The sequence below is a fragment of the Chiloscyllium plagiosum genome, unplaced genomic scaffold, assembly GCF_037043375.1.
Source record: "Chiloscyllium plagiosum isolate Xiang-an unplaced genomic scaffold, Cpla_swu_hap1 HiC_scaffold_5, whole genome shotgun sequence".
Taxonomy (NCBI): domain Eukaryota; kingdom Metazoa; phylum Chordata; class Chondrichthyes; order Orectolobiformes; family Hemiscylliidae; genus Chiloscyllium; species Chiloscyllium plagiosum.
In genome coordinates, this window is record NW_028270143.1 from 46,566,600 (window position 1) to 46,585,878 (window position 19,279).

General features: G+C 38.9%; 1 protein-coding gene across 1 annotated transcript; it reads left to right on the top strand.

Moving 5' to 3' along the window:
* Positions 1–7,263: 7,263 nt before the first annotated feature.
* Positions 7,264–12,338, top strand: dlx6a (distal-less homeobox 6a). Its single transcript, XM_043689907.2, has 3 exons — positions 7,264–7,756; positions 8,581–8,774; positions 11,682–12,338. The coding sequence occupies exons 1-3, from the start codon at positions 7,465–7,467 to the stop codon at positions 11,928–11,930; spliced, it is 735 nt and encodes a 244-aa protein (XP_043545842.1). The 5' UTR covers positions 7,264–7,464; the 3' UTR covers positions 11,931–12,338.
* Positions 12,339–19,279: the final 6,941 nt, after the last annotated feature.

The following is a 19,279-nucleotide window of genomic DNA, read 5'->3' on the forward strand; positions in this document are numbered from 1 at the left end:
GGGAGCTAGGTAAAAAAGTGTATTCTGATGGTGTATAAATAAGACAATTCTAACTAACACCATTAGCACTCAACTCCTCCAATTTGTGTTTGGATACATGTTGGTGGATTGTTATGTTATTAGAAATGATATCATGCAATCACACAAATATATATTCCATAAACTCTTCAAAACATTAAGTAAATTTGCTCTGCAATGTATTTGCACACAAAAAAATGCAACAACTATTAGTTAGTTTAATTTTGTGGGGAATTTCAGATGAAATAGCTAAGAAAGCTGAACTCCACCCAACCCACTCTGACAGACTGCAGCATTCAATGTATTCTGGAAAGATCTGTGTCTAGTAAAGTTAAACAGAAATCACAGTTCTTTGTTATTGATAAGATTGCAATGTTAACATTTGGACTTGCTGGTCCCACTGGTGTTAGAAGGAATGTCATGATCTTGACAGTTTATTTGTAGTTTTGTCTAAGCAGTATGTAGTCAGGAAAGGACAAGTTCCAACCACAAAATGCTCTCAAATATTCAATGGGGTTGTGAAAAGTTGGTTGTGTTTCAGATATTGGCAATGAGATAATAAAATATGCATAAATAAGTACAAAATACAATATTGGAAAGAAGCTAAAACAGCACAACACTTTCTATCACTCTGTTTTCCACAGGGTCTTCATTTGGTAAATTAATTTGAATAGCTTTGAAGCTACAAATGGAAATGTGGCGTTATGCCCTCTATTTCAGCAGTGTCCTGGCAACAGAGCAATTTTCTATCATCAGGGATAAATGGCATTGAACGGTACATTCTGATGTGAAAAAGGAAAAAAAAATGCTCCTACCAAAGGACTCCATGATTATTGCCCTTACTGTCACTCACATACACTTCCCATGTATGCCTGGTGTTTGCATGTATGTACATACGTGCAAAATATGAGTATATTTGAGTGTGTGTGAATTTGAAAGTACGTGTGTCAGTGTGTGTGTGTTTTGCACTCGTAACTAGAATAGGCTCATTGCCATTACAACTAGTGTCATTTTATTGACAAAATGCCTTGCTAGCCGTTTCCCTTGGAGCTGAAATCCACGCTAATAAATGACAGAAAAATACAATTGGAGTTAAGAACAGGGGGTATGTAATTACGAATGTGCTCGGAATGTTTAGAGGCATTCTCGTTTTATTTTCGAAGGTAGTTGGAAATTCTAAAAATAAAACCTAAGGTAATTACACTGACAAAACAGAGTAGGCATGGTCATAATTTCCTACAATTAGAGCGTCTCTAAAGCCAAGTCAATTAATCAGGATAGGGAGAGATAAGGCTTTGCACATTCTGCACTTCAAATTGAAACACGACAAACATTGGACTGATGTGCAAAGAGCAGAAATAGTCATGAAGTTGCAGCCGCGCATTTAATTTTGCATATTTTTGTTAAACCTCTATTTTTAAAACGAATGGAAAATGATAGTCTGGGTGTTCTGAATTGTAAGTGGGTCTCTTGTCTTTGTGTAGGCTTTATTTCCTTTTATACCAACACAACAATTTGCAAACAGTAGCGTTTTAAACTCATGCACAAATAGACACGCATCTGTGGTCGATGCTGGACGGTTTATAAATTGTTTGAATTCACCTGAAATTAACAGAACAAGACAAGCATTGAAAATGAGGTATCAGTGGGCCAGTTGTTGACAAGCAAACCACAAAAGCATACTTCTAAAATGCTACAATCTCATCCTTGGTATTCTCTATTGTAAGCAGCGTACTTTAAATGAGAATAGATAAACAGCATAAATCTGGAAGACTTTTGCGGTTACTGAAAAATTAATCCAAATAAATGTTCAGTTCTGAGGGGACAGTATATTTGAAGCACTTCCTAATGAAATATCCTGTGCAAATCCAGAAGGTGGAGAATTATATGTTAGTTCTGATCCGTTCAGTAGTTTTTGCTTGGACTGATCTGAAGTTCTTTATCAGGAATCCTGCATTGTCTTTTGTTTGGACCTCATCAAGCACACAGAGACACGCCGCGAAACGTTTCTTTGCAATGCAATTGAATACATTAACTTTCTCAGATTAAATTCCACCATCAAAGAGGAATAATTTGGCACAGTTAGTAAGGTTCATCAATTCGCAGGAATATATTGGACCATTCCGTAGCTTTCACAGTAGATGTTGCGCTTGTTTTGTCACTACCTCGGCAGTGGTAATCAGTGTCGGTGAGAGGCTAGGGGGAGAGATCACTGTTTGCGAGCTCTGTCTTTGGATTCCTCGATATTTTGCAAATAGTCAAAATCGTTATCCGCTGACACTGAAAGAGATCATTTGAAGTTTGTGACCGCTAAACTTCGCTCCAAACCTCAAAAATGTAGCAAATAGCCCAAATAAATCATCCACTGAAACCCGAGAGTTGTAATCTTTTACAGTATTCAAAATGGTTCAAATAATAACCGAATCGTGCGACTCCCGCGTTCCATGTGAAATATTGAACAGCCCAAAACTATGAAAATTATTGTTTCAAATAACTAACCTATTTTGATGTGGCAACGTGCTTCCTGTAAATGATTGTTTTACAATTGCGCTTTAATTATTGGTATACAGAAGCGTTACTTAATTTGGCCGGTGGATCTTCGTCTATGTGCGGAAAAGTTCAATTTTTGTTATTTGTTTGTTTTGTCTGAATAGCTTAGCATCCGCAATTCGTAATCCTGCAATTGTTATTGTGCTGCCAAATGTAATTCTCCCCAATGAATAAATTCTGAAGCAAGTTCACTGGAAAGGATGGTATTTGCAAATCGCCCGTTTATATTCGATGGCCATGCTTTTAAATATGTTAGCCTTGCTTTATATTAAAAGAAAACGACCGTTTTAATTTCCATCTTATTTGTGTTAAACCATAAACAAGACCTATTTTTGTACATTTAGAATTATTCGATTAAGAAAAGCAAGAATTGCACTTAGAGAATGGTGTTTTGACACATTGTAGCAGGAATAAAGACAATGCTAACAAAGGTGCTAATATACCCTTCTGATGATGACTACAATGTGTTTACATTATGGATTAAATTGTATAGAGGTGTGGGTAGTTTATTTATGAATATGGTACAGCAGACGGCAGAGCGTATGTTGAATCTCCTGATGTCAAATCGAATTGATCTTGGTGCTGTTTCAGAATCCTCATGTAACATTTTAGTTGCAATTTCTCCGACACTATCGGTACGGAAACCATTGACTCCTACATGTCTGCAACACCCAGGAAGCGATCCAAGTGTAATTAGCAAAATAGAAAATCCTGCGCTCTCTCCGCAATGCCTTAAGCATCAACCAAAGTAGTATGATTGCTGGTGCTGTCAGTTAACTAGTCACGACAAAATGTAAATAATTTTGAGATGGCTAAGTGCAGTCCTAACTGCGTTAATGAACTGTCTTCTAAAAATGCTTATATTGTATAACTATTTCAGTTAAACGTAGTAGTTCGCCCACAAAACCGCCTGAAACATTTATTTGGTAGTGTTGGTAAGCAATTGGTATATATTTCTCTCTCCACAGATTAACCATCTGTCCATAAACAGATTATACTCAAGTGGTTCGTGTTCAGGCCCGTTGTCCAGTTTGTTGTCTCGATATTGTATCAATGAAGTGATGAAAGATTCCCTTCAGGTTCCTAGTCAGCTTATCTGCGGATTTGTTTTCTTTCCAAAAAAACAAATCCCCAGTGCAGTTTTAAAGCAATCTACTCACTCCGCCAGTTGCAACCATTTTCTTTTACTTCTGGGGTTTGTGGACAACCCTATTCTGCACGGTTTAAACCAATCCAGTGCAGTTTGGAAGATGTTCCCTCTGAAAAATGAAATTTGCATCTATTTAATTTAGATCCAGAGGCTAAAGAGTTCAAACCACATTCTTCTTTGAGGCGCGTGCGTTAAAAAGAATACGTTTCCTTCATTTCGATAAAGAATATAATGGTTTGTATAGTGTCGAGAGATCATTAATCTCATTTTCATTTCAATTTGCTTGTTTTGCTTTCAAACTGAGTTAAAGGGAATATGGTGGCAGTGGGGCAATAATAATACTTCACAATGTCTACCAGCACCAACACAACCCAGTTCCAATCAAATCGAGTAGGTCCCCAGGTAGAGGATCGACGTTTCGGGCATAAGCCCTTCTTCAGGAACGTCGAGTCTCCTGCTCCTTTGATGCTGCCTGACCTGCTGCGCTTTTCCAGCAACACCATTTTTAAGCTCTGATCTCCAGCATCTGCAGTCCTCACTTTTTCCTAGGTTCCCAGGTATAAAAGGCCGCACATATTACGATGCTGCCCGTGATGCCTATTTGTTTTTTTAGAGGTGCGCTTACGCGAAATTAAATCCTGCCAGATCAATTAAGGTCCAGAGGGATAACGCGGTTTAATTTGGGATTTACGAATGGTCGTTTAGCTATAACAGCCCTAACAAACAGATTAAAGATTCGCTGATGTGCTGTATCTAATGTTTACATGCAGCTTTCCAAGCACAAATGTGCCACGCACCTATCCACAGACACACATGGCTGAATACCTGTGAAAGCGGCACATGTTGCTTGGGTACATATTCATACTCATAGAATTATGAAGGAATATGGGTAAGTAAATTGCAACTCTTCATTGTAACATTCATTAAGGGTAACATTTCATGTCTTATCCATCGTCAGATTGAACCGTGTGTAGGTTTTTTTTAAATAGTCAGTTTAGTTGGGATGCGGTTAGTCAATACACCTGCCAGAGAAACAAACAGACAGATTTCAAAATGCAGCCGCGCTCTGTGCTGAGCTACTCCAATCCCATCCATCGTCACAAATATAATATAAGTAGCACCATACAACAAATTCTCCTTCGAACAATATCTAGCTTTAATAAAAACCAGAAAGAACAAATCGCTGTCGATAATGGAGTGCAGGAATAATGGTCACATTATTGTAAGGCTCTGTCTTACAATCCAAGGTGTGGTCCCATGATTGAAATCAATCTGAACAATCACTTACTCCTTCAATGCAACGGTATTTAATGACTGAATGCAAAAATGTACCATTTTATTTTTAAATAAACCTTTTAAAATATTATTCATAATAATATGATAATATAACGCTGTCCAGTTAAGAATGTTCAGGATATTGTTTCGTTTAAATGTTGTGTCTGTAGTTTGGTCAGATTTTACTCAATTTATCAAATGACCTGTTTTGCTAGGTTTTGCTGAGCAGAATAACGGAACGCATATCATTGCTAGGTTTATCTGGACGTCTGCTGCTCTCCACCTTACAACATGTTTTAACAGGTTTTTTTTTACCTTCCTGAGGTATGCGGGAATATAATAGAAAAACATTACATTATTTTGATTTGCAGCTTTGCTTTGTTCCTCCCCGACCACGCTTTTTCTGGACTATTTCAGTCGCTATCGCATTAACACAGGCTCGCTGAAAGTCTGGGCACATATCAACGTTTCCTTCTCTTTGCGAAACTGATCTGAAACTGATAAGTAACCTACAGAATTGAAAAGGATCCCCTCAACTGACTGAAAAATACAAGCAGTCTAGAAGTCGAATTCGAGTTGTCTGTGTGGTCAGATTTCCTTATCGGGTGCTATTGGAAAAGCAGAAATAAAAAGAAGCAGAAGGCAGCAAATCTATTCAAAGACAATGGTGCTTTTCCGAAAATGCAAAAAAAAAACCCAAAGCGCATAATAGAAACCTTAAAGGATCCCAGATAGACAAAATGTGTTAAAATCACTCGCTCATTAAAATTGTTCCAAAAAATAACCCTAAACTGTATTCTGATCAATCGACAAGCTGAATACATGCAACAAAATATCACGGCCAGACCTTTCACACTATTAAGGCATTGTTTGAACAGATTGTGGTCACTTGCATTTACCAGTGGACTATTGTTTGATTAATTTGTCCTTCCAGTTAGGGGAGACACTCTAAAATCAATATTGCTTTGATAGGTTTAATTTTTCCTCCCCAGTAATATATAAATCGGCCTTACCTTTTCTGTCAGGTGGATGCATATACTGCTTCAGAATCCATCTGATTTTTGTGTCACCTGAATGTAGTAATATAAAACATTTACTGTTGCAATACAGACTTCACTTATTTCATCCATAAGGACATCTTCCCAGAATCTCCGCTCTCGGCTGATGGTGGGACGCAAAGAATAGTACCGTCCGTGAGTTGAGATTTAAAGGGCCGTGTAAATAATAGTTATAAAGTTCTTTTTATAGTGAGATAAGCATTGAAACTAAACGCTGCAGTTAGACAACCACTTTGATAAGAGGATAATTGATGCGACAGTAGCGTATAATTAGAGGATAATTTATGCTATATCCACTATTTTATTCCAAATGCGGTCATAATCATTACAAGACAATTGTGGGGAAATTCATTGCAGCAATTTGAAAATAATCACGATAAGTTTTATGTATTTCTAAGTAGGACCATAATTATCTCTACATACATCATCCAAAAATAAATATAACACATGGTTGCCTATTTAATTATATTGATAACACAATGAAGTCATTCATAATTTAAATCTAACCCTCTTAGTAAGGCGCATGCATATACTTTAAATCAGCACTTTGTGCATTAACTCAAATTTGCCAAATCGCCAACCACATTCATAATGTGTATATCTTTCAAGCAGTAGAACGCTTTGTGATTTCAATCAAACAGGATGAGTTAACTGACAGCTCTGGGGGACTCCTTATTGGAAGGAAGACCTGGAACTGATTTCTTCGTCTCTTTATTCGCTTTTATGACGAGTTAACCGTCTTCATTTTCCCGCGGATGAAATTAACATTTTCATCGATCAGGTCCTTGTGATATTCCGCATGCGCAAGCTAAATGTATGCATCTGACTAGTTATATTGTTATTTGTAAGTTCCTTTTTGCCGTTTGGTTTTATTAAGAATTAAACTGTTTAAAACATCAGTCTTATGGCACCAGGTTTTCAACCTACTCTACAGCCCTGTACTATCGAAATAAGAGTGCCTTTTGAGGATTATCATTCCTTTGCATCTTTGTGAAGAGAAAGGAGAGCAATTATGAGCGTTGTTGCAAAGGGCTGCTTGGCCTGGTTTGAAGTGAGCCGGGTTAACCCACTGCTCACTGGATCCACTCAATCCAGTCCAAGTAGCAGAAGGATGACGAAGCAAAGAGATGACCAATCAGGAGCTGCTGCCCTTTGGAGACAAACCATTCGACTTGTAGCACACTCCAGCATCTGCATCAAGTCTGAAAGCAGAGCCTTAACTTTAGCAGAATCCACTAAAAGACTGCTTCAACTCCATCCTTGCTCCATTCAACTTGGACGCACAAAATAACCTTTTACTGACAAAAAGGAGTTAACACGCCCGCGCTTTCTGCTCGGAAGATTTACCCTCTTCATGAAAAAGACAAGTATTTCGCCTTTAAGAGTTTTGCTCCCCCCAGTTGAAGTTTTATAATGACCATGACTACGATAGCTGACGGTTTGGAAGCCCCGGACTCTAAATCTGCTTTCATGGAGTTTGGCCAGCAATCCCAGCAGAGCTCTCCGGTCATGTCTCACGGTCACTACCCGGTGCATTGCCTGCACTCAGGAGGACACTCACACCAGCACGACAGCTCGTATCCGGCCGCCAACACTTACAACAGATCTTTACCTTATCCCTACATGAGTCACTCTCATCATAGTCCCTACCTGCCGTCCTACCACAGCAACACCACTGGCAGCCAGACACGTTTAGACGAGACAGGTGAGTCTTCCTTCGGTCCGACCCAGAGTAATTCACAATCGGCCTTTCCATTTGCCTTCCTGATGCAATCAACAGCGATATTCTGAACAGTTCACACGGCAGATTACTTAAGCCGTGTAAGAAATATACTTCAAATGTTTTATGTCATATTTTCTCTTTCTTTCCCCTGTTCTTTATGTTCGGTAACCGATTTCTGTTTTGCTTCTGAATTTAACTCTATGGAAAGTGCTTATTAATAATGTAAACTCGCCGAGTCTGCTGTCTCTTTGATCCTTTTGTCTGGGATATATCAGTAAGGATATCTGTCAGCACAGATATCTGAAGAGAATATATTTGGTAACTTTTTTGACAAAGAAATAGAAGTGACCAGCGAGATAATGAGGCAAGCATTAGGTCAATAAGTAATCGGAACTTCGATTCCTGACTGTTCATTTGATGCAACATAACTTCTTGTCCCCACAACAGTGTACCCCTGTTGACTCTGGCAATTACGTGGTGCCATGTACAGACATTTGCAAGCAACTGACGTTTCATTAACTAATACATCTTACTATTAAAATGCTTATTTCAAAGTCGCCAGTTGTGCTCAGCATGTTTCTCATTGTAACTTGCCAAGGGCGAGAGATAATAGAACGTTGTTGATTATTTTCACCAGGTCAGATTATTTAGGAGTTTGTAATACTAAGAAACATATCTCTTTAATATCTCCGAGACAGAGGGGAAAAAAACTTCCAGGGGAATGAGTATTTGAATTGGTTTAGAACAGTGCTGTGAAGTGGGCCGTAGTAAATGTCGACATGGTTTACCATATGTTTGTTTTCCAGAACAACAAAAGACAACAGTGATTGAAAATGGGGAGATCCGCTTTAATGGGAAAGGGAAAAAGATCCGCAAGCCTCGCACTATTTATTCCAGTCTGCAGCTGCAAGCGTTAAATCATCGTTTCCAGCAGACTCAATACCTGGCTTTACCAGAGAGAGCTGAGCTGGCCGCGTCGCTGGGGCTCACACAGACACAGGTACTGTGCCCAGGAAAGAGTGATTTACCAGGTAGCTGGAAGAACATCAGCTTTTGGCGTTCGCTCTTCTTGTGACCTGCTCGCTTTTCAAGTTATATTTAGTGACTGTTTAAGTCAAATTGCGCGTAACGACGACTTTGAAATTCTCGAGGGTCTATATATTACGTTACGTGGTTTGTAAAGGCTGGGTAAACATGGTGCAGAAATATAAAATGCTCAGTCTGATCTCATTCTTCAAGTTGCAATCAATTTTTTCCTTTCAATTTGAGACTTCTTTTTCATTTGGCGCTGCAGTTTATATCAAAACCGAGGCGCTCAAGAATGCAACTGAGTCCCGCGTGGCCTTAATTCTGTGATGAATATGACCATTTTATTTTGTTTTTCTTTAGCATGGTACTTTTTGTGAGAGAATAATTAGACATAACACAGTTTCAACCCTAATCCTTGTGGATGACTGACATTTGGAGTACAATTATCGGACTAATAGATGTTTGTTTCAGGACAATTTTAACCCTATATTTAAAACGGAGAACTGCAAGAAAATTGGATCTTTTGGGGGTAACCTCAGCGAAACCACAATAAAATAAATCTGTTCAGCAGAAGTTGGCCACATGTACAATCTGTTTGCAATTGAGTAGCAGCTTACAGCACGTTAAAGTATTTATTTTCTTAAGGTTATAAATCTCAAGTTATTCAGAATCTGTTTGGGCATGCTAACGATAATCTTGTTATGAAGTTCGATGATTCTCCTAATTTGGGCTATTAACAATAGACACATGCTTCTTTTTAACAAAAGCACCATACGTTTTGGTCCAGATCTATTGTATCCCTCTCCGGAACTTAGTTCAGAGCTATTCACTTTGAAATACGAGTGTAGTAAAAGAAAGGTCCCACATATGTAAAAGCTTCAAGCACACTCATTGAACACTTTGGGATCATTAGGTTTGATGCGCAATTTTTAATTTGCCTGGTAGTGGTCGGAAGACATGAACTTAGCAAGGCTTGGCGGTCAAATATGTAAAATGTGTTTAAAATTTGGATAAACAGCTTTGGATAAACCTGCTGCAAATAAATAATTACGTCAATATTTGCTGGCTTGATTCATTTTCGGCCCAAATCCCATCACTGATGTGATACAGAACAATGGGAGGTCTGAAACTGAATAGAGCTGTCCGTTTGTTAAGGACTTAACTGACTCTGGGCCAGTCTTTCGCCCTCTCTATAACAGCTTTAAGCAATGCTTCACCCATATCAGTTACAAGATTACTTTTCGATGGGAGCCAATTAAAATATTCTTGTTCCACATAATTCATGTTCGCTTCAAAAGCAGTCCTCACCTAAAAGTGTCTGTGACGATGGATCGACGAATGCTTTCAAAATCAAGACAAAGTAACACATAAGGATTATCTATTGAGAGCCAAGAACATAGACATATTGTCATAAAACGAGTTGACCAATTTAATTTCAAAATTGCAAAACAAGGTCTATGATTTTTGTTTAAGGATGTCGGTCTTTCTGAGATATTTTCAGGTATTATTGTACAAAACGGTATGAAAATTCAACAATAGTTATTCTACCCCGCGTCTGATTTATTGTGACTGTCCTTTCTTTCAATATTTTTACCTTGGTTTTCTTTTACCTTGCCAAGGAAGAGCACATATGAAAACAATGTCGTTATATCGGTTTGATTTAATAAATGATTAGAGGCATTCTATATTTGCGCATAGAGTTTATAATCCAAATTCATGCAACACCTTTGATTACCGGTGTCTGTTTTGAACGACTTGTCAAACCCTGTTTTACCTCACCACCAGCAATCTTCGCCTTTTTTTGGGCGTGGGTGGCAGTGTGGGGGTTGGAATGGCGTGGGAAGAGATGAGACAAGAAAATAATTTATGATGTGTTGCTTAACTTTGGTTTGTAAATGAGGGAAATGAAGAACTCCATGCGATCAATAAAATGATCAAGGCATATTTCTATAAAGCGATCATATTTATAAAATAGGAAACGTATAAACACGATTGAGAAGCAGTATCTATATAATCATTTTAAAAACCATCGCAATGCTGAAAATATTATTTAAGTATACTATTGTTGACTGTTGTCTCGAATTATCAGGATAATTAACACGTTTGGAAGTTAAGTCTACAGTAAAATTCTACGATACTATATCACATATTATATGCGTTCATTATTGTTTTGCTGATTTTTTCATATCCAATTCAGGAGATTTTCAATTTTGAAATTCAGAAACTGAGCTTTTCCATTCCTTTAGTCTGAACGTTAATTAAATTTCAGGGGGTTTGAATATTCTCGTTTTCCTGATCAGTCCGAAAGCGCAGACACCAAAAAACTCAGTTTACTTACTCTAACATATTCAAGCAAGTGAATATTTTGAAACTTGTATGACATGTAATATCTGAGTATCAGAATATTCTCTTCCTAATTATAACGGAAACTAGGGGGAAAGTATGTCTCCACGCATTGTGGAAACTTCAAATGCCAATGATTGGATTATTTTCGTGTATTTTTATGCACTTACCAGTCTGTGGGGAAAACAAGCGCAAGGTTTAAAATCTTTATTGCTACATCATGACTTGGCAGATCAGGATAGAATTTCCTCATCAGTGAGAAGTAGTAAAGACATTTTAGCCCATGGAAGTGTTTTTTAATATGCCTCGGCCACATTGAAATGAAAACAACTAAAGAGTGCATGCAAATTTCTTTTCTAGAATACTACTTCCACGCTTTTACAGACTTCCTAAAAATTCCGTTTCTGATTACCATCCACCACCACATTGCAATATTTTCAATGTCAGCTATGCCGACTATGTTAGTGACCTCAAGTCAAAGAAATTGACCATCGTTTAAAGTCCATAAATTTCTGTTTTTTTATTGTTATTGTAGGTGAAGATCTGGTTCCAGAACAAACGCTCAAAGTTCAAGAAATTGATGAAGCAGGGCGGGAATCCACTTGAGAATGATTCTGTGCCAGGATCGGCTGCTCTCTCCCCTCGTTCTCCGGCTATGCCACCAGTGTGGGACATCTCAGCTTCGGCCAAAGGTGTTAACATGGCTCCGAACAATTATATGGCTGGTTATTCCCCCTGGTACTCCACGACCCACCAGGAGACAGTGCAAAGGCAAATGATGTGACAGTCCAAGGCCAGTAACTCACTTTGGACAGAACACAATGGGGTAAGAGGGAGCCCGTTGTTTGGCAATGCCCAGGTGCCCCGCGACCATTTCGGATGGGAGATCTAGCAACGATTTTCAGTTGCTAAGTGCTATGTTAAAACAAACTGGTAGTAGGCGGAAAAGGAGAACTGGTCAGTGACTGTAGACATTACAAGAGTCGCCACTGCATATCCAATGACCACAAATACGAATGCAAAATGGGAGATTTGATGCTGATTTTAAAGCAGCATGGTTTCGTGATGCTGAGACGCACTGGAAGCTTATAAAATTACAACTTGTATGTATATATTGTTTAATTTTCAGTTGTACATAGTTTATATGTTTTAAGTCTCTTTCATACTGAGTAATAAATCATAAAATCACAAACGTACGTGTCTTGTAGTTACACTTACTTCAAAGAATTTCGCTTCAGTGATACAATAGTTGCTAACTATCGGTCTCGCTCCGTAAAGCTAGCATTTTTCTTTCGAATGGGTGTGTGTGAGAGTGGTGGGAATGTCAGATTCCGTCTCTCATGTACTAAGTTAATATCGAAAGTGTTCCTATGCCAATTTTTCCAAAATCCAAAGAAATGATTTCAAAGGTATGTTTGGCATTTTCTTGCCATGGTTTTATATGCAAATAATCTAGTATAAAATAAGACCACTGGAACAATCGTAAAATCTTATACAACAGAGGCAGCAATGAGTAAATACAAGCCTCGAGATAACGTTATGAATTCACGCAATCAAATCTGCAGATTTTCTTTGTTCTCAAAACATAAAACGCAAATTGATTATATCGAATAAGCTAGGAACAAGTTAACATTAAAAATTGCGACATGTAATGCAAAGTTATTACTATGAATCAGTACACATCTAATTGAGAGCTACTAACATTAATCCACTGATCACAAAAAAAGGTTATGCACACCATTTCAAAATCACAATAAATAACAGTACGTACAAAAACCATCATTACTTACCAACATTCTTTGGTTCTAGTGAACAACCAAGGAAGTAAATTACAGAGCTCTATTATCAGCCATAGTTCTGATCTCATTTAATAGACTCACCACTCCACTGGCAATATTGACTGCTTTTCTCGAGCTGTGAAAATCTAATGTAAAATCCAACACGATCAATACTAAACAAAACCCTCCAGCTGCAGTCCCTTCCAATTTAAAGCTGATATTTGGTACAATTTACGGTATTATTCACGAAAAAGGCTTAGACCATCATAAAAGCGACTATAATTAGGGTAATTTTTATTGTAGCCCGCTGATTACAGCGTTTTTACAGTCAAAGGTAATTACATGTAATTTTCTTCCACTTTTAATACTAAACAGCTATCTTTATTTAAATTCAGGAAGAAGAGTAAAACAAAAGAGAAAGAATAGGACTTTGAGTTATTCATAAACTAATTAAAGGAGTTTCTTAAATCCCATCCAGTAAAAGTGCCAAGCTTAGCAAAATGAAGTCCGCAACTGCAAAGCAAAAAATTAAACTTCAAACAGTGATTTCCACACAGCAGTCTGCGTATACTTCTTAGGAAAGATTGCAAAATGTACAGCCCCTGTATAATTTAAATCAAGTGCCACATCACTGGTGTTTAGAATGACTTTAATGCATGTCTCATTGCAAGCCTGAATCGAATTGCTGAAAGACAACTTGAAATGTGTGGAATGCGTCAAACAGAAGTAGATTATCAATTTGATTAAGAATTTACAGAAGTAACCATGATGAATCCAGAATTAACTGTAGAACCGATATTAATACACTTTGTACCAAAAAAATTTAAAACCTCAACCTTGTTCTGCTAATAATAAACCCAAATACGAGTTTTAACACATTGCGTCTAATTTGGAATTCTTGTAATTATCAAACACGTTAAAAGTGAGGACTGCAGATGCTGTAGATCAGGGTCGAGAGTGTAGTGCTGGAAAAGCACAGCAGGTCAGACAGCATCGGAGGAGCAAGAGAGTTTCGGGCATAAGCCCTTGCTCCTGCTCCTCGGTTGCTGCCTGACCTGCTGTGCTTTTCCAGCACCACACTCTCGACTATTTTGCATTTTAACACATTTGAGGAAAATATTTCCACCTGCGTGTTAAATCATTCAACATTACATTAAAGACGTAGAGCGGAGATTATTGCTTGATCAGTAGCTCACTCCCGTATCTTTTGGAAGACTATTTGTTATTGTGCTGAATAACAAGTCCAGCTATTTTCTTACTAATAATCTGTCATTGCAAGTTTTTTTTTGCCACGAGATAGAATGCCTCTTATCTATGGAGAAAGTGAGGACTGCAAATGTTGGCGATCAGAGCTGAAAAATATGTTGCTGGAAAAGCGCAGCAGGTCAGGCAGCATCCAAGGAGCAGGAGAATCGACGTTTCGGGCATAAGCCCTTCTTTAGGAACATTCCTGAAGAAGGGTTTATGCCCGAAACGTCGATTCGCCTGCTCCTTGGATGCTGCCTGACCTGCTGCGCTTTTCCAGCAACATATTTTTCAGCTGCCTCTTATCTATGTCAGTAACTCATTAACTATTTCCATTTGAGGTACAATTTAAGCAATATATTTAACAATTTGCCTTTTTAGGTGATGTGAGCACTCTAGCGATTCTCATAAAGTGATAGGTGGTCTTTACTCCCTTTTAATCTGCAAGGGTATGAGGACATTGGCATTAGGTAATGCTGCCTTCGTGAAGAACTAATGCAGGCAAGATGGGTTGAATAGCCTCCCTCTGCGCCGTAACATCCATGTGATTCTGCGAGGCAACAGTAAGTGGGAAACAAAGAGGGTGCTGCTTGTATGGAACGACCTGCCAGAGGAAATGGTTGAGGCTGGTACAATTACAACATTTAAAAGGCACGCGAAGGTTGTGTGAATAGGAAGGGTTTGGAGGGATGTGAGCAAAATACTGGCAATTGGGCCTAGATCAGATCGGGATGTCTGGTCAGCGTGGTGAGTTGGACCAAAAGGTTTATTTCCGTGCTGTATGACTCCATGACTATGTATCAATCAACGTTATGAGTAGAAATGCAAAGTAGATTATAATTTATTCTAAATTCACTTGGGGTACTTGGAGATCTTATAATGTTAGTATAGAAGCTGTTGCCACAAAATAAGACGGTAAGCATATCGAACTGGTGGTAAACAAAATAAGACGGTAAGCATATCGAGCTGGTGGTAAACAAATGTACACAGTGAAAACAGAAAAGTCCTGTTTACAGGGTTCTCCACTATAATCGATAAAATTCATTATTCGTGAATAAAATAGTAGATGACAATTTGTCTTCTCCCTTGTGAAATCACAGCAGCTTTCATGTGGCTGGTAAGATACAATATATGCAATAACATGTAAGTAAAGTAAACTTGGTTTTGTATTGAGAAGTAAAATTTTAAATGACGTATTTTAAGCATTGCATGAATTTGCATGCTAATATAACATGTTGGACGATCATGCCCCTGCCTTTCCCAAACCTATGTGTAATGTCACTTTCAGCCTAGCACATGTATGTTTTGCGATAAACCATGTAGGATATTTTCTTTCATTGCAGCAGATGTTTCAGTTCCTCCAGCTCAACAATGAAAAACAATATGTATTTTTAGTCGATTCCTTCCAGCTCATGATTTCCATGGCGAACGCATTCGCGCCAAAATTAAAAATACAGCAGGTAGAAAAATTCTTAATCTTTGTGCTAAGCGTGCAATGTAGGGACCTCTCCTTCCCAATGTATGGCTAATACCAAAGATTCCGTGATCGTCGTGTGCCAGAGGTGTATTTTCTAGTGCAGAATTAAGCCACGAAAGTTACTATATAAAAATACACACCGCTGTGAATCGGTGTGCCCATTGTTACTAGCAACTCTGGGACAAAGTATGAATTAAACTAGCAACATTTTCATTCCAGAATAAGGGAGCCGCTTTGTCCTGACCAATAACTGATCGTGCCCTCCTGCTGAGACTGAGACTGAGAGTGATGCTGGCTGCCAGGGGTTTGGGAATGGGGGAAGTGGGGCGGGGAAGGGGGGTGGGGGGGTGGATGGCGTGGGGAGCTGCCTGTTTTTACTGATGTTTGAAGGATGTATGGAGTCAGCCTATTCCTCGTGTTTTTATATCCAACCTCCATCTTTTGCGCTCGTATGGAACAAATGCGTCCAGCTTCGTTACTTGTTGTCAGTATTTCTTTCGGCACTGCACTTCCGTCTAACCCTCCACTGATATGGGAAAAGCTGGCGGTACAGTGAGCAGCTGCGCCTAACTTCGTCTAGATGCAGAGATGATAGTTTATAGCCTTTGAGAGGTAAATATTAAACATTTTCACACACGCATGCACACATTTTCATAAAAAATAACTTACAACCTCCACTGATAGCGGAAACATGCAGCTTGAGTCCGCTTGGCCTGCGAGCTAAGCCCAGACCTGGAGGCCGTTAAGTTCAACTGCAACCTTTAGCAACTCTGGCTCTTGAAAATAAAATGTTGTTATAATCATAAACATTTCATTTTACTCCGAATTGTAGTTGGCCTGTCGCTATGAACGGAAACGAAACATCATCAAACATTAATAACATCTGGAAAAGCTTAAGGAGAATTCGCGTTGGAAATGCTGCAATCTTGGTCATAATTTACATCGCTCTGCATGGTAACAAAATCCAATGCATAATTTCACAATATACAATGTATCAAATAAGTATCATGATTTACAAAATTACCTGCCCGAATTGTACAGAATGCTTTCCAGAAGCATGAGGATGACCACACATAGGTTACTGTGGCATGTTGTCGGAATATCTCAGTATTCAGTTATCGATAGGTTGTATCTTGTTCTTAAACATATTTGACACACAAATATATCTGCCACGCTAGATAGACAAGACACGATAGATAGATAGGCAATCAAGCAGACGACGGATACGTCAAGGATTGGCATATTGAGGTACCACAATTCTTTCACTAAGAGTTCCTGTAATATGTTCATTAAAACACCACAGGCAAAACACAGAACATAGCAGGACAGGCATTACAGAAGCTATCTGTACTGAGCTCTCTTTTTTCTCAAAATCAGTCTACCCCACCCCGCCCATCAAAGTGATCAGTGTCGTTACTGATGGTTCGAAGGAAAAATGTGACCAAAAAGGATCATCGTTCAGCAAAACGTCCCATTTCCAACCTTCATCAACGGACTCTCTTGTACTCCTGCACAAACTCTCGCCATCCAATAGGAGACGGGTCTGAAAATGTCTACTTTCATAAAAATGGATAAATATATAATTATATCTATACACAAATCGAGTTTCAAACATACCTGACACGATGTTTCCAAGCACACGTCCGTCTAATGGAAAACATTACCAACGGTGACTGGTGAAACGGTTTTATTGTATAACCGGGCAGAAGCGTGAGCTCCTCCGGTTGGGTGAGCATATCCAGGTGTGAAATTGTTTGCACACCCCGCCACCTCTTATATTGCCAGCAAAATTAGCTGTTATTACTGTCAGTGTTTGGTGACGGCGAGGTTGATAAAACTGTGGTAATCAAGAACCAGCGCATCTTTGTAAATTAAGGCAATTGTAAACGTCCAGATTATAATAATAACATCTTAATCCAGACTGGGGGATAATTACTGCGAGTTATTACATCGCTGCAACTGTCCAGTTAGACTAATTTCGCCATTATTTGTACAGAGCAGATGGCTGCTGAGTGGAAAACTCACAATGTTAATTCTGAAGGTTCTCAGCGGGTGAAATCGCAACAAAAAAGCAGAAAGAAACACATGAGTCAAAGGGCGAATAGAAACCGCAGAGCTAGAGAAGAAAAAATAAGTTAATGCTGCTGGATAGAGCCAGGAAGAGGGTCAATATCCTAATCATAGCCTGTCTTCTGACAATTACATTTGTTTAAATTAAAAATTGGCAGACTTTAAGAAAAGCGTCACTGTTGTTGCTACTGTTCACATCAGATGGTATATCCATCTCCAATATACAATAAAGTTTGTAATAAAGATATTTAAATCCAAATCCATTGAACATGTAAATAGAAATTACAACCTACATTTTGTACAATGTATAATTTAAAGCAATACAGTGCAGAAGCAGTTTGTTTCATATTTCTCAAGCTGATTTCGCTGGTTTCTCTGGAGCAGCTCTGACAACTGATGTTTGGATGCAGCGCCGTTCATGCATCTTGTGGAAAGATGGAGTGCCATTTGTCAAAATGTAAGCACCAACCACTCTCAGCAGTTAGCCCATGTCTAATGTATTGGGGGGGGGGGGGGGGGGGAGGGGGAATTCCAGTTTACCTGGAGTCACAGGTTTTCTGAAGGTAGAGATCTGCGAGTTTCACCTTCAATCGCGGGCTTCCCAACAGCACCCACTTCTTCACGAATACGACGACATAGTAAAAACCGAGAAAAGAAAATACTGTTCAGGCAGAGTGTTGCCCGAGAGAACGCCAACTTCTACTGTAAATGCTTCAGACCTTCTGAAACACGAAGGCCCCTTGCCTCACTTTCAGAGATACTTCAGCTACCTCATTAAGACCTGTCTTTAAATGCACATTCAAACAACAAGCAATATACACGATATTATTTGGTCACCAGGTAATCAAATATTCATGAATGTAAACATAGGATCGAGAGGGCAATCGGACGAATTGAGAATAAGATAGAAAGAAACTGGGGAAACAAAGAAAACTCGAGCCAAAATAAATTGTCTTAAAACATGACCAACAATGTTCCTTCCCTAAACGGTGAAAGTTTGGTTCATCTTGTTTTAATAAAGTAAATCAGCTCCATGTTCAGCCCTTTGCTGCTGCTGCTAGCTGTTACAAGCTACCTGAACGTGCACACCGCTACTTTATGAGCCCCAGATATTAATATCCACGTTAGCCGTTATTTAAGGCAATTTAATTATAAAATTTTAAAGAGAAGCTTGATTGAATAGCTCCCTGGCTAATACATTACGCTTACGCCATCAACATGCCAACGGCTGGCCTCCACATACTTCAGTAATGCAACAGAATTTAGACAATTATTCTCTTTATTCCGTGCAGCGCGTTGGAAAAGGCACATAGGCCTGTCTCCCCGCCACCTCCCCCTAGCCCACTCCCTGCCTTTTTCCCTCCAAACATTCGAGATGCTAAAACTTGGTTCAGAGAGGATTGTGGTTGCATCACGCATAGCGCAAATAATTAGACGGAACTCTGTTTCCTACTGTAAGATGTGCGAATTCTTCAACATTTAAATCTTGCAGTCAACAGGCTCGACCCGCTGTTGCCTGTTGTATCAAATTACAGCTAAGCAGGCGGGTCGTCAGGCGGGCAT